This window comes from Hemicordylus capensis, chromosome 5 (genome assembly GCF_027244095.1).
Source record: "Hemicordylus capensis ecotype Gifberg chromosome 5, rHemCap1.1.pri, whole genome shotgun sequence".
Classification (NCBI taxonomy): domain Eukaryota; kingdom Metazoa; phylum Chordata; class Lepidosauria; order Squamata; family Cordylidae; genus Hemicordylus; species Hemicordylus capensis.
In genome coordinates, this window is record NC_069661.1 from 197,419,685 (window position 1) to 197,434,431 (window position 14,747).

The 14,747-nt window shown below is 44.8% G+C and overlaps 1 protein-coding gene across 4 annotated transcripts in view; it reads left to right on the forward strand.

The window, feature by feature from the left end:
- Positions 1 to 14,747, forward strand: part of METTL25 (methyltransferase like 25) — a 128,664-nt gene that overhangs the window by 94,713 nt on the left and 19,204 nt on the right. For 3 of the 4 annotated variants that reach the window (XM_053253874.1, XM_053253872.1, XM_053253873.1), the window contains exon 9: positions 5,886 to 5,979. In XM_053253874.1, the coding sequence (XP_053109849.1) occupies positions 5,886 to 5,979 (94 nt within the window). Of the gene's footprint in view, positions 1 to 5,885; positions 5,980 to 14,747 lie in introns of those variants that run through there. The other variant, XR_008308173.1, reaches the window with a different exon arrangement.

The window sequence follows — 14,747 nt, forward strand, 5'->3', positions numbered from 1 at the left end:
GACTTGTGGTGGACAACACTACGTGCGTGAACAATCACAAGGGGGTGGTCTGTCTCACATACCCTGTGCAGCTTGGCATTGAAAATCTGGGATTGGTGCATACAACATGGAATTCATCCCATTGTAATCCACATCAAAGGAATCGACAATGTGGAAGCTGACTGGCTGAGTCATATTTTGTGTCACTCAGACACTCATGAATGGAGCATGTCCATGACCTACCTGTTACCGATATTCCACACATGGGGGTTTCCACAAGTGAATTTATTCGTATCCGAGGAGAATGCAAGATGCAGTCTGGTTCTGTACAATGGTGGGCGTAGGCACCACCTCCATGGGGGACACCTTTCTCATTCCGTGGCTCTATATTACATATTCCCACCCCTTCCCTGGATCCCAAGAGTCATCAACAGGATTATTTTAGTTAGTTAGTTAGTTAGTTAGTTATTCAGTTTCTATACCGCCCTTCCAAAAGTGGCTCAGGGCGGTTTACACAGAGAAATAATAAGGTTATTTCAATATTTATTAAATATTTTCCCATTTATAAATTCTTGCAAACTGCAAATACCTCTCAACTTATGCTACCAGTACCTGCTTTTGTCTTTTTGAGATGTCTCTCCTCTCTGGGTCTTACTCCTACTCCACTCTTACTCCAGTGTTAACTTTCTGGGGCAGGCAAGCCTCCTTTTTCTCTCTCTTTCCCCTCCAATTTTTCTCAACAAACCAATCAAAATAAACTCGTTCCCTCCATTTTTTAAAGTATTGCCAATCAAATCAAACCCTCTCTTTCCTCCAAAAAATAAACAGTAAAATTCTTTTCCTTCCCAAACCATACTGTAGATCAGGAGCTGTGAACTTTTGACCCCTGTAGAGCTTCTTAATACTGAACATAGGGAGTAAGCAAATACATATGCAATACAAAAATCGATAAAACCCAAAGAGGATGTTCAGACCTCATTCCTGCACATCTGGTATCAAGTTCCAGGGATGGAGCTGGTGCTGGTCCTGCCTCCTCAGTAGGGATGTGCCGAATCGTAATTCAGTAGCCGAATCACAGGGCACATCCTTTTATTTATTTTATTTTATTTATTTTTGCATTTTTATACTGCCTTTCGTTAAAATATAGCCCCAAGGCGGTTTACAAAAGTTAAAAACATACAATAAAAACACAATAAAAACAACATGCTAAGAGTATAAAAACATATAAAAACAGACATAAAACAATACAACAAATAAAAACACCCAGAAGCAGCAGTAAAAATGATTATGTAAAAGCCTGGGTAAAAAGCCAAGTCTTTACAAGCTTTCTAAAAGCCATGATGGAGTCCGAGGAACGAATGGCCACTGGGAGAGCATTCCAGAGTCTGGGGGCAGCAACAGAGAAGGCCCTGTCCCGAGTGCACGACAGCCGGGCCTCTCTCATTGTCGGCCCCCTCAGATGTCCTCGTCAAGCAGGCAGCAACCCTTGGGAGCAGGCGGTCCCTCAAATACCCCGGGCCCAAACCGTTTAGGGCTTTAAAGGTCAAAACCAGCACCTTGAATTGGACCTGGAAACGAACCGGCAGCCAGTGCAGCTCTTTCAAAATGGGGGTGATATGTTCCCAACGGGCAGCTCCGGATAAAACCCTCGCTGCCGCGCTTTGCACTAGCTGCAGTTTCCGGATATTCTTCAAGGGCAGCCCCACGTAGAGCGTGTTACAGTAATCCAGCCGTGACGTGACTAAGGCGTGGGTAACCGTGGCCAGATCTGCCTTCTCGAGAAAGGGACGCAGCTGGCGCACTAGCCAAAGCCGTGCAAAGGCACCCCTGGCCACCGCCTCCACCTGAGCTTCCAAAAGCAGAGCCGGGTCCAGTAGTACCCCCAAGCTGCGTACTTGCTCCTTCAAGGGGAGTGCAACCCCATCCAGAACTGGTAAAATCTCCTCATCCCGATTGGCTCTCCTAATGACCAACAGTACCTCTGTCTTATCCGGATTCAATTTCAGTTTGTTAGCCCACATCCAACCCATCACGGCCTCCAGTCCCCGGTTCAGGACATCCACCGCCTCCCTAGGATCAGATGACAAGGAGAGATAGAGCTGAGTGTCATCCACATATTGCTGACAACTCAGTCCAAATCCCCGGATGACCTCTCCCAGCGGCTTCATGTAGATGTTAAACAGCATGGGGGACAAGACCGAACCCTGCGGGACCCCACAGGCCAACGGCCACGGGGCCGAGCAGTAGTCCCCCAGCACCACCTTCTGGACCCTCCCCTCAAGAAAGGACCGGAACCACTGCAACGCAGTGCCTCCGATTCCCATACTCGAGAGGCGGCCCAGAAGGATACCATGGTCGATGGTATCGAACGCCGCCGAGAGGTCCAGCAGAACCAACAGGGACGCACTCCCCCTGTCTAGTTCGCGGCGTAGGTCATCCACTAGAGCGACCAAGGCAGTCTCAGTCCCATACCCGGGGCGGAAGCCAGATTGAAAAGGGTCCAGATAATCCGTATCATCCAAGACCCTCTGCAGCTGGGACGCCACCACATGCTCTATCACCTTGCCCCAAAAGGGAAGGTTAGACACAGGTCTATAGTTGTCCAGGCTGGAGGGATCAAGGGAGGGCTTTTTTAATAGAGGCCTTACCAGCTCCTCCTTAAGGTACAATGGCATCCTGCCCTCCCTTAACGAAGCATTAACGATCACCTCCAGCCATCTGCCTGTCCCCTCCCTGGCAGCTTTTATTAGCCATGAAGGGCAAGGGTCAAGAGCGCACGAAGTCGCCCGCACACTGCCCAGGATCTTGTCCACATCCTCAGGCCGCACCAACCGAAAAGAATCCAACACAACGGGACCAGATGGTACCAAAGGCACGTCTGCCGGAACTGCCAAAACTCTGGAGTCCAGGTCAGCACGGATGCAAGCGACTTTATCTGCAAAGCGACAGGCAAACCGATCACAAAGAGCTGTAGATGGCTCCTCCCCCATTGTCCGGGGGGATGTGTGGAGCAATGTTTTCACCACACGAAACAGCTCTGTTTGCCTGCACTGAGCAGACGCAATGGAGGCGGAGAAAAAACGTTTCTTCGCCGCCCCCACCGCCATGGCGTAGTCCCTAAAATGGGTTCTAGCCCGTTTTCAATCGGATTCGTGACGACTCTTCCTCCAGCGTCGCTCCAGCCGTCGCCCGAGTTGCTTCATCGCCCTAAGCTCCGAGGAAAACCAAGGAGCAGAACGGGCTCCACCAAGCCGGAGAGGGCGCTTGGGGGCAACCGTGTCAACAGCCCGGGCCATCTCTCCATTCCAGAGATCAACCAAGGCGTCGACAGGGTCACCAGCTCTGGACACTGGAAACTCCCCGAGGGCCGTCTGAAATCCAAGCGGATCCATAAGCCTCCGGGGATGGACCATCTTAATCGGCCCACCACCCCTGCAGAGGACAGACGGAGCAGTCAAACTAAACCCCACCAGGTGATGATCTGTCCATGACAAGGGAGTGGTCTCAAATTCCCCCACCTCCAGATCATTTATCTCCCGGTCGGCAAAAACCAGATCCAGAGTGTGTCCCGCCACATGGGTAGGGCCCGATACCAATTGAGACAGGCCCATAGTTGCCATGGAGGCCATGAAATCCTGAGCCGCACCCACTAGGGGGGCCTCAGCGTGGATATTGAAATCCCCCAAAACAATAAGCCTGGGGGAACCCAAGGCCACCTCCGAGACCACCCCCGCCAGCTCAGGTAGGGAGACTGAAGTGCAGCGGGGTGGTCGGTACACCAACAGAATCCCCAGCCTATCTCGGAGGCCCACCCTCAGGGACAAACACTCGAAATTCTGAGATTGCCTGACCGGGCACCTGGAAACGGGGAGGGTCTCTCGAAAGATGACTGCAACACCTCCTCCCCGACCCTCGAGGCGGGGCTGCTGCACGATCTGGAAACCTGGAGGACAAAGCTGAGAGAGACCGACCCCGCCCAGCGCATCCAACCAGGTCTCCATCACACATACCAGGTCAGCACACTCATACACAATCAGATCGTGGATGAGAGATGTTTTTGCGTTAACTGACCTGGCATTCAGCAGCAGCACCCTAATCCTCGAAGGAGTGTTCTCAGAGCTCCCTAGGGTCAGAGGGTTGGGAGAAGGGCCGGAAAAAGGAACAGGCCTCAGTTGCCTGGACCGTTTTCCCCTAAAACGGCCTGCCCAACTCCCACCGCCATACCTCCCTCTGCCCCGCTACCTGTGATATTGCTGCCCCCACTCCAGACCCACTTTTTTGCTCCCCCAGACACATCTCCCCAGACTAACCCACCACGGCTTCTTGGCTTAATTAACAAAACAAAACAAAACAAAACCAGGCTTGCGTAGTCTCCTTCTGACTTCTTAATTGTGAGAAGACGACTCTTCAGGGCGGAAGGAGAGAGATCTTTAAAATTGCCCCAATTTTAAAATTGGGGCTTATACTGCCCCTTAAAGAGCAGTTCCATACCTGCTCCTCCTCTGCTCACCCCCATTGCCTTCATCTTGGCTCTCCCCTTAGCTATACCTGTGCACCGGCGGGGCGTTTCCCAGTCAGTGCAGTGTCTCCCAGCTGCCCGCATGTACATGACCACCTGTGATGCCTGCATGCACATGGCTGCCTCGCATGTGTAACAGACATTTGCGTGGTCAGAAACTATGCTGACCTCACAAATGGCCGCATGCAACAGGCTGATAATGCAAATGGCTGTTGTGCATGCACTGAGACCATGTGCATGTTGGCGTTATGCAGGGGCAGCTGGAAGTTGCCCCACCAGTGCACTGACATAGCTGGGGGGAGAGCACTGGGATAATGGCAATGATGGCGAGTGGAGGAGGAGCAGGTATGGACCTGTTCTCCTCTGATTTAAAGGGGCTATGTAAGCCCTCAATTTTGAAGGGATATGATTCCGGCACCAAATCACGATTCAGCACGTCCTTATTCTTTCCGGTCTGTCTCAGTCATTTATGTGAGTGGGAGCTATTTCATTCTAGCCATGACTGGTATGTAAGCAGGATTTGTAAACTAAACTTGGTTAGAACAAACCAAAGCTCCCTGTATATTGATATAATGGAAACTTGTAGTTTAAAAACTGGGAAAGTAAGCTTTCAGTCTCTTCCTCTCATGCATAAAGTAGAGAAGAGGGAGCATGCACGCTCAAGGTTCATGCTGGCATGTTTTCATCACACTAACTATGATTTTTTTTTTTGGTGGTGGTGGTATTTAAATGCAGCATATAAATCAACATAGTACAAGCACTTGATCATATGCCAACATATTTCAAAAAGTATTTAGACAAAATATAGAGCCACATGTTGCCTATAAAGTTTTTAACATTGAATATTTATTACATATAATTTGTTAGATACCATCTAATATTTTTGTTTTTTCTTCTAGCATGTGGCACATCATAACCATGCACAATTTGTAAATCTATTCTGATAAATCTGTTTATTATATACTGTGTTGGCTCAGTAAATTCAGCTTTCAAAAGTATTTTCTCTGATTTTCTGTTTAGCAAGTGGTACATTGAAAAATGACCACAAGATGATGGAGCCTTTTTTAAAAAAACAAACAACTAAGCCATTCTCTTTCCCCTACCAAACTTATGTGAGGAAAGGAAACAAAGTTTTCGTTTAATAAGAAGGGTGATTGGGTGGAAGAATGTGAGTGGAAGAATGTTTGAATATTCAGCAGCAACTGGAGTAAATACTTTAAACATTTCTGGAAATAATTAATTTGTAGCATTAAGTAAACATTCTTTTATGAGTTTGACCACATAAATGCCTTAAGTTAATATATATGATGAATGTGTTCTCTGTCAAGTGATGTGTATGTATCTTTTTAATGTAACCAGAACAAATAAAATCATTTTGTCATTTCAGTGATCGTAATATTGGGAAAGTGTATTCTAAATCATCTTCTTTCTTGGATTATGTTAGAAAATCTTTAAAAAAGCTAGAACTTGATGAGTCAGAGGTAAGTAGCTGATTGCTCAATGTATGGAACTACAACAACTTTTCAATTGGTTGAACAGATGAAGCTGCCCTTTACTGAGTCAGACCCACTGGTTGATCTAGCATACTACCGTCTACATTGACTGACTAGCAGTTCTCATGAGGTTCAGATAGGACTTCTTCCCAGCCCTAACTGGAGATGTTAAGTGCCTGGTTTACTAATTAATTAATTTACTTTGATTTAACGATGTAAAAAGCAATACTGCAGAGATTATACTGCCACAGTCCTGCCAGTATAGTGAAAACGAGTGTTTTCAATATTCTGTTAGTGGACAAAAGTCACCACTCCTCTGAATTTGGTGCAAATCCATTGTGAAATGGCTGAGATATAGCAGTTTAGGTTTTTAACTCCTAAAAAGAGGTTTCAAACATTTTTCACCAAAAATCCAGGTCCATACAGGACTTGTGCCTTTTGCCTGTTGAAAAACATCGATCTGGTGATATTCTAGTAATTACTGTTTGAAATTCCCATAATTAGAGGAAAAATAAGTAAAGGAAAGTTAGCTAGGATGCATAACTGAATCTGCCCACTAAGAATTCTAAAGCCAAAGTTGGGTGGGGCAGGTTATGGCAATTTCTAGCAAGTGACTTCCTGGTTCTGAACATAGGTGCTTGATAAGGGCAGTCTGTGAGCACTCTGGCACTTGTAAAGTTAAAAAACCATCTCTCCCTTTCCTTTCATGGGCATTTGTTTTCTCCCTCTGCCCCTTTCTCTCACCTTCACCAAAGTGGGGAAGCAGAGGCCCACAGCAAAGCTTGGAATAAATTACTAGAAAGTAAGTCTATTGATTCCACTGGATCTTACTTCTGAGTAAACACACATAGATATCAGGACCAGCAGAGTCCTAGGCAAGAATGTGGGTTCTCTTTCTTTTCCTTCTTCCCAGCCCCTCAGCAAAGCATAGAAGGAGGGAACCCTTCTGAGGGGGAACCCCATTTATTTCTCTGGGGCTTACTTCTGAGTAAAAATGCTAGGAAGTTCCAAAGAAGGAACCTCAAGGAAATCCTAAAAACCATCTCCACCCACCACCAAGAAACCATGGTACTGGTATGGATTGCCCTTGAATATGGAGGTTCTACATTAGAGCGAAACTGCCAGTGAAAATGGAATTTTCACTTTGCTATACTTAAGAAATGAAGCTTCCATATTCACAGGTGATTTGGCTCTTATGTAGAACCTTCATGTTCAAGGCCAGTCTATACCACAATAATAGTTTTTTTGTGTCACTGGGTGGGAATGGTTTCTGGGATTTCCTTGTTGCACTTCTTTGGAGCTTTTTAGAAGTATGTAGCTGAGCACTGTGAGAAAGAGGATGCTGGGCTGGAGAACACATGCCTTTTTGATAACTGAACCTTCAGTTCTATGTGCACACCTGGAAGGAAGTAAACTCCATTAAACTCAGTGGGACTTGCTTCTTTATAATGAAGGAACAGTTGATCCCTGAAAATAGTGTGGAGCAAGAGGGGAATAATGAAAAGGTCCTTTTAAAAATGTGTGTGGAAAACAATGTAAAAATCCTGGGAGGTACCCCACTCAGCACACAGATTGTTCTCAAAAGAATTTGACATTATTCAAAACATCCCACAGGGGACAAGATCTGTTAGTATATTTAAAAAAAACAAGTTCTAAAAAGAACTAATCTCACTACTTTCCTTTGACTATCCCTGAAACTGGACTAAATTTGGTCCAGATTGGTCAAGCAGTTCACAAGTTAGTCCATTTGGACCTCAAACGTTCATGTGTCTGCAATCTTGAATGGGGTGGATGACATCATCACAAATTCTGTATTTGAGGTGTCCCTCTGTGTTTCTTCCACTGTAACAAATTTGGTCCAAATCAGTTCCCACCTGCACCTCAAATGTTCACTTGTCTGCCATCTTGAATCAGGGTGGATGACATCATCACAAATGATGTCATCCACCCTGATGACATCATTGAGTTGTCCCTATGTGCCCCTACAGCTGTAGCAAATTTGGTTCCAATCAGTTTGTTTCCAGTCAGTTAGGCAGTTCACAAGTTAGCCCAGTTGTGCCTCAAATGTTCACATGCCCGCCATCTTGAATTTAGGAGGATCACATTATCACAAACTACGCCATTGAGGTGTCCCTATGTGTTCCTACAACTGTACCCAATTGAGTTCATATTGATCCAGGCACTGCAAAGTTGGTGGTGGGAGACACACACACACACACACACACACACACACGGAATACTAGAAAGTAGGCTAAAAATGCCAATAATCTTTCCTCTCCTACTTTGTAGAGAATACAGCAAGAAAGAGATAGTGACTGCCATGAGGAACATTACTCAAAGTAATCTTACTGAAATTAAAAGAACATATTAAGGAACGCCTAATGTCATTTTAATATCAGTGAGCCTACTTTGAGTAAGCCATTATACTATCAGCAATTAACCATTAAGTGGAGGCCTGAGGCACAAAGGGAAGAAATCTATGCTCAGAGGCCACATCACTTGTGTACAGCTTTTAAAATATACCGCTTTCAAGACAGAAGAAAAAGAGACAGACACTAATAAGTATCATTAAAACATGCCACAACTTTATTAAAAGAAGAAGAAGAGTCAGTGCCAGAAGAGCTCATATTGGCTCCTCAGAGCTTAACTGTAGCGAGAGAACAGGCCCTGGAAAGGTGGGGGGAGGGCTGCTGCTCAAGGCCTATGTGTCCTGAGTGAAGGAAAAAGAACAAGATACAAAGGCTCATACAGGTTTCCATCCCTTTTAAAAGAGTTGGGGTTTCAAAAATTGTGAGGAAGGAGGGTCTTTTGTTCTCTAGGGGGCTCATAAAGCAGAGTATGAGTCCCTATATATGGTAAAAAGACACAATTCAGAGGGTTAAGGCCTACTATTTCAGTCAGATTGTCTTAAGGTCTACCACTATTTTGCTGGTAACACCATCCTGAAGGAAATTAAATCAGGCAGGAGAACTGTGAGGTTTGTGGGAAATTTCTGTAATTTTGTGTAGAATCTGTAGTTTTGGACACAGTATTTAAAACATTTCTTTATTTTTAATTTTCGTCATCATTTCTGTTTGCTTGTTTTTAAGAAAAAGAAAAAATGAAGTACAAATTTAAAGTGAACACAAATTACTTGCTTTTGTATGCTGAATAATCATGAGCTGGGATCATACTATCACTATTGCCCACAAATTTCATGAATCCTTGAATTTAATTTAATAGTGTTTTTGGTGTTCGACAGCAGGATGTTCTACCTTGTGGTTTGGGTAAGCTCTTCCCCATAGTGTCTAATCAGATTTCCCTTTTTTAAATGCCTGGAAATTCAATAATGCAAAAACCTTTGGTTTAGAATGAGAGTAAAGATGCTTTACATTTTCACTCATACTCTAAAAAGAATGGAAATTACAAATTAAAGTACCCATCTTAACTTCTACTCCATCTAAGCTGCAAAGACTTTGTACAGTCTGGTATATGACGATGGCTTTAGAAATGAGGCTCCATGCACCCACCCTTTGCCTTGATCAGAGATGCATCAGGTAGAAATTCATCAGGAGTATCTCTAGGAAGTGATTAGGAAAACCGCACCTGTTAAATGTCTGCCTGGATGCATCCCTCTCCAGCCCAATGTCCACCCACAAGCCAAAGTGTGTGGTTAATTTGCAACTTCTATCTATATCATCTATATATATAATTCTCTAAGGCATACTTGTGGCTAATCCTGTGCGTGGCAGCTCTCGCGAGAGTTCTCAGGTGAGCTGCTGGGAGTGGGGGAAGGAAAGCGACAGTGGCAGTGGGGAAGAAAAGGCAAACAGGCAGGCGGATGGGCGGAGGGGGAGAGAAAGCGGCGGGCAGTGACAGTGGCTGGGCAGGTGGCTGGCCGGAGAGAAAACGGTGGGCAGGCAGAGGGGAGAGGAAGCAGCAGCTGGTGGGGGGGATGTCCAGCAGAAGCGCACACCACCTCCAACCTGCAGCCTCCTCTGTGAGCCAGCAGGAGAGCGCACGTTGCCTCCAATCGGCCTATTCGTGAGGAGGATGGCCAAGCAGGTGTGGGAGAGGGTGGCGAAACCTTCTTTGGGCCGTCCTCCTGCTGCCCAAATGTCTGGTCAGGCCATACTCGGCCCATTTGGGGCCTCTCTGCGCCTGCAGAGAGCCCCAAAATGGGTCACGAACAGGGGAGAGTAGCGGGGAGAGCCAAGAATGAGGGGGGCCCAAGAATGGGTGGAGAGGGGGGAAGAGGACGGAGGAGCACTGAGAAGGAGGGGGGAGGGACGAGGAGGGGGAGGGGGAGGGAGAACTAGAGGTGCAGATGCTCTATTTAAATCACATGTGAAAATGTAAAGCATCTTACTCTCATCTTAAACCAAAGGTTTTAGGATTACTGAATTTAGCATGAGTTCTGTGGGCATCAATTGAGCTGGTATTCTGTTATAAAAGACTTACATCATACTAAGGGGATATATTTTTGTTTAAAATCAATAAACCTTTAAAACAAAGGATATCATTTTAACATAGGAACACTGCACTGCTACCCACTCTCCGTCTTTCCTTCAACAATTACTTAGTAGATGTTATGGCTAAATATAACTCTGGCAGTATCTTTATATCTTGGAATCACGCAATGGATTGTATCTGAAAACTCTGTATAAGGAAGCTAGCTTAAGGGGATCTCCCCACTGCCCCTGCCATTCTGAAAAGCCATTCCAAATGGTGCAGGACCCACAGGAAAATGACAGCATGTGACAGGGGGCTGCAGAGGAAGGTGGAGATTCCTCCAAAACTGAGCCAGAGCATCTTCCTATTTCAGCAGATTTCCCCAATCCTCCTTTATTCCACCCCTATTCCATTTCTGTTCCCAGCCTTCAAGAGTTACTTTTCAGGAGTCTGCAGTGTTAAGACTGAAAATTGGATCTCCAAACAAGATTTGGCTAATTTTTTTTTAATTGTATCCACTAAATGAGTTTTGTTATCCTTCAATATATATTATATATTATCCTGTTGCAGTGGGATCTAGAGAATGGTCAGAGTTTAGAAAAGTGTGCTTTTGAAGAGAGAGCCTTGTGCTCTCTTTTAAAAGAGAGAATCACAAGTTGCAAGAATCAGAGCAATCTTATGCATCTTGACTCTGAATCAGGTCCCACTGAGTTAAATGGTGCTTACTGTTAAATGTGCGGGCATAGGATTACAGCTCTATAAGGAGGACAGATACTTAGCAGTTGCATTACACAGGAGCATTAATACACCTGTGTTTATAGATAGCTGATTATCCAAAAAGGGAATGCAGAACAACAGTCAAGAACTGAACTGCAGCAAACTTTAGTAATAGCATTTTTGGCTCATTTCCTGTGTGAGTTAAAGAGCGCCTTGGTAGACTTGGTGTCTACAATATCAAGTCATCACTGTGATTGCTATCAATCATTTTATTTTATGTTGTAGAAGGAGTGATCTCTAAAATCTTAAATCTGTAAATCTGTGGTACCTACAATCCAGGACAGGACTGGGATGCATAACTCTTTTAAATGTTGGAATTTCAACACTTCTCACTCTGCTCTTGACCCCTTCCAATCTAGCTTCCACCCCTTGCACCCCGCTGAACCTGATCTCACAAAAATCGCCACTGATCTCCTTGCTGAAAAATCAATCAGTTTCTAATCTCTTCTTCATCCTTCTAGACTTCTCTCCTTCTTTTGATATGGTTGATCATTTTGCCTTGTTCAACTCCCTCTATACCTTAGGGCTCCATGGCTGTGTTCTCAAATGGTTCTCTTCCTGTCTAATTATTCTCTCAAGGTTTACACAGGGAAAAGTTCTTTCTTTGTTTTTCCACTGTCCGTTGGGTCTCCTCTTGACTTCTAGCTGTTTCAGCACTCTATATTCTGTCACTGGATGACCTCAACCAATCCCATGGTTTTCAGTGCCATATGTACACTAATGATATCCAGTTCTACCTCTCTATCCCAGCACTTTCTTCCTCCGACAAGTTCCACATCTCCAGATACTGTCTTATATCAGCTTGGATGCTTTCACCTAGTCATCTTTCACCTAGTCATCTTTCACCTTGACTATGGCAGCTTCCCTTCACTGGTCTTCCATTAGCCCTCACCTTCATCCAGCACTTTGCTACTGAAACCATTCACCTCTCTCACTGCTTGGATCACATCACTCCCTTCTTCAAATCCCTTCACTGACTTCCTATCTGCTCTTGGATCCAGCACAAGTTCCTTGTCCTTACTTTCAAAGCCCTCCATAAGCTTGCCTCTCCCTAACTCTTAGATCTCCTATTCCATCACACTCCTTCCCGTGACCTCCACCTCCACCACCTTGAACCATCTGAAGGTATCCTGCTATCTTAAACATCTCCATCCTTCCTCCCTTGCTGCTTCTTATGCTTTGAGTTGCTGCTGGGAACACCTCCACTGGTGCCTTTTCTCTTACTTTAAAAAAATGCTTTTGCATTTTATTGTAACTTTCTCCCCCACCACCACCACCATGTGCTTTTAATTGTACAGTTTATTCAGTTCTATTTTGTGAGCCATCTAGAGCAGAGATTCTCAATGTTGAGTCCCCAGATGTTATTAGACTTCAACTCCCATAATTACCAACCAAAGGCCACTGGGACTGGGGAGCTGAAGTCCGATAACTTCTGGGGACCCAACATTGAGAATCCATGCTCTAGAGCACAGTTGTTATGGGGCAGCCAACAAATAAAGTAGGGGTGTGCATTTTGGAATTTTCTTGTTTCGATTTGTATCCGAATCGAAACATCCCCGTTTTGTTTTGTACCCAAATTTTCTGAATCCGAATCAGCCCTGTTTTGTTTTGTAGCCAAATTTTCCGAATCCGAATCGATTTGGATTTTTAAAAAGGGTCCCAGGGCAAAAATCGTGGGTGGTGGTGGTAGTCTCCAATGGGTGGAAGCTACCACCCAAATTTCAAAGGAATTAGGCAAAGGGCTGATTTTCTGGGTGAACTTTTTTTAAGTTTACACATCTTTAAGAATTTCCCCATAGGGAATAATGGGGATTCCAGCAAATGTATTGCTTCAAATCAAGGGGAAAGGGATGACCCAGAGCAGAGTGTGGTGGGTGGTAGTACCCAATGGGGGCAAGGAAACTTCCAGAATTATTTCAAAGGAATTGGGCAAAGGGCTGATCTTTTGTGATTTGTTGAAGTTTACGTGTCTTTAAGATTTCTCCCATAGGAAATAATGGAGGTTTCAGCAGCCCCATAATTCCACTTGGGGGGCACTGGGGTTGCCCAGAGCGAGGGGTTGTGTAGTGCACATAGGGTGCCAACCACCCCCATACCCACAAGCCTGTGGGGTACTGGATTTTGTTGTTTCTGAGGTGTTCATTGTAGATTCTCTGGTAGCATATGAGATTTTCAGTGAAAAACAAGAATCCACTCTCATATGCTACCAGAGAACCTACACTCAGAACACCACAGAAACAGCAGAACCCAGCACCCCATGGGTTAGCAACCCTTCCCCTGGCCAATGTGGGGTCAGTAAAGAGTGGGAAGAAGCAAAAGAGCCAATGGGGAACAAGGAGGGAATTGTCAGCAGGTCAGCCCATGATTTAGGTCACTGATCAGAAGGCTGGAAGGGTGGGAAATTCAAAGAGATGTCAAACACAAAATGGAGACTGACTCAGAGATCACCACAAAATGGAGGTCCGAAACAACAAAACGTTTTGTAGCCAAAACAGGGACGTTTTGTTTTGTATACAAAACTTTTGGATCTAGAAAATGGGTGTTTTGTTTTGTCTACAAAACACCCGAAACAGGCTGTTTTGGGTACAAAACATTTTGTATCGGAAATGTTTCGCACATCCCTAAAATAAAGTTGTTGTTGAATTTATTATTACTTCTTTCTTCTTTATTATTATTATTTTAAAACAAAACTACTTTTTCAGAGGAGCCGTAGTTTGTATTCTCTATTTTAACTAAGCACCAATAAATGTAATCATTAAAATATGTTTCCACTGTTTATCCCTGCCTTTATTTCCCTCACCTTTGTTGTTTCCCTTCTGTCCATCTAGATTGTAAGCCCTTTAAGCCAGGGACCTGACTTCTCATTCTTATTTCAAACAAACAACCATGTACATGGATGGCTCAATGTAAATTATAATAAATACGTAAATGATTGCAACAAGAAGTGCATATGCCCACAAAATATGTATTATATATCTGACTCGTGTTTATTCAGTGACATGTGATGTTCTCTGTGTTGGATCCAGACTTATTTTTGTACAACACTGGCTTATCCTCCCCACTGCAGCTCCCTGAGCTCCCCCAAATTTGCTCCTCAGTGTTAGAGAGCTTCTTGTAGAAGGTGATTGCACCTGGTTTCTGGGGATCCACCACCCTCTGGTGCCACGTTGCACACCATTCCAGGGGTCTCTTGAACCTTAAAAGCAACTTTTCAGGGACTACAGTTGGGAGGAACAAGTAGGGAAGATCTGTTGTGTGACCATAAGCTTGAATCCAACCATAGAAGCTGTTCATACAATCAAAGACTGGGTAGGACAAGTGTCCTACCTAGGTTTGGGATCCTGTGCATGCTCCCAGTTTTTGGTTGTGTGGGAGCAAAGATCTGGGAAGGAGGGAGAAGTAATTGTGTGGGAGACAGGAGCTGGGTAGGACAGCATCATCCTACCCAGCTTTCATACCGAGCATTTGACCAAGGTAGGACAAGCTGTCCTGCCCAGTTACTGTCTACCACACAATCACTTTCCCCGCTCCTACCTAGCCGTTTGTTC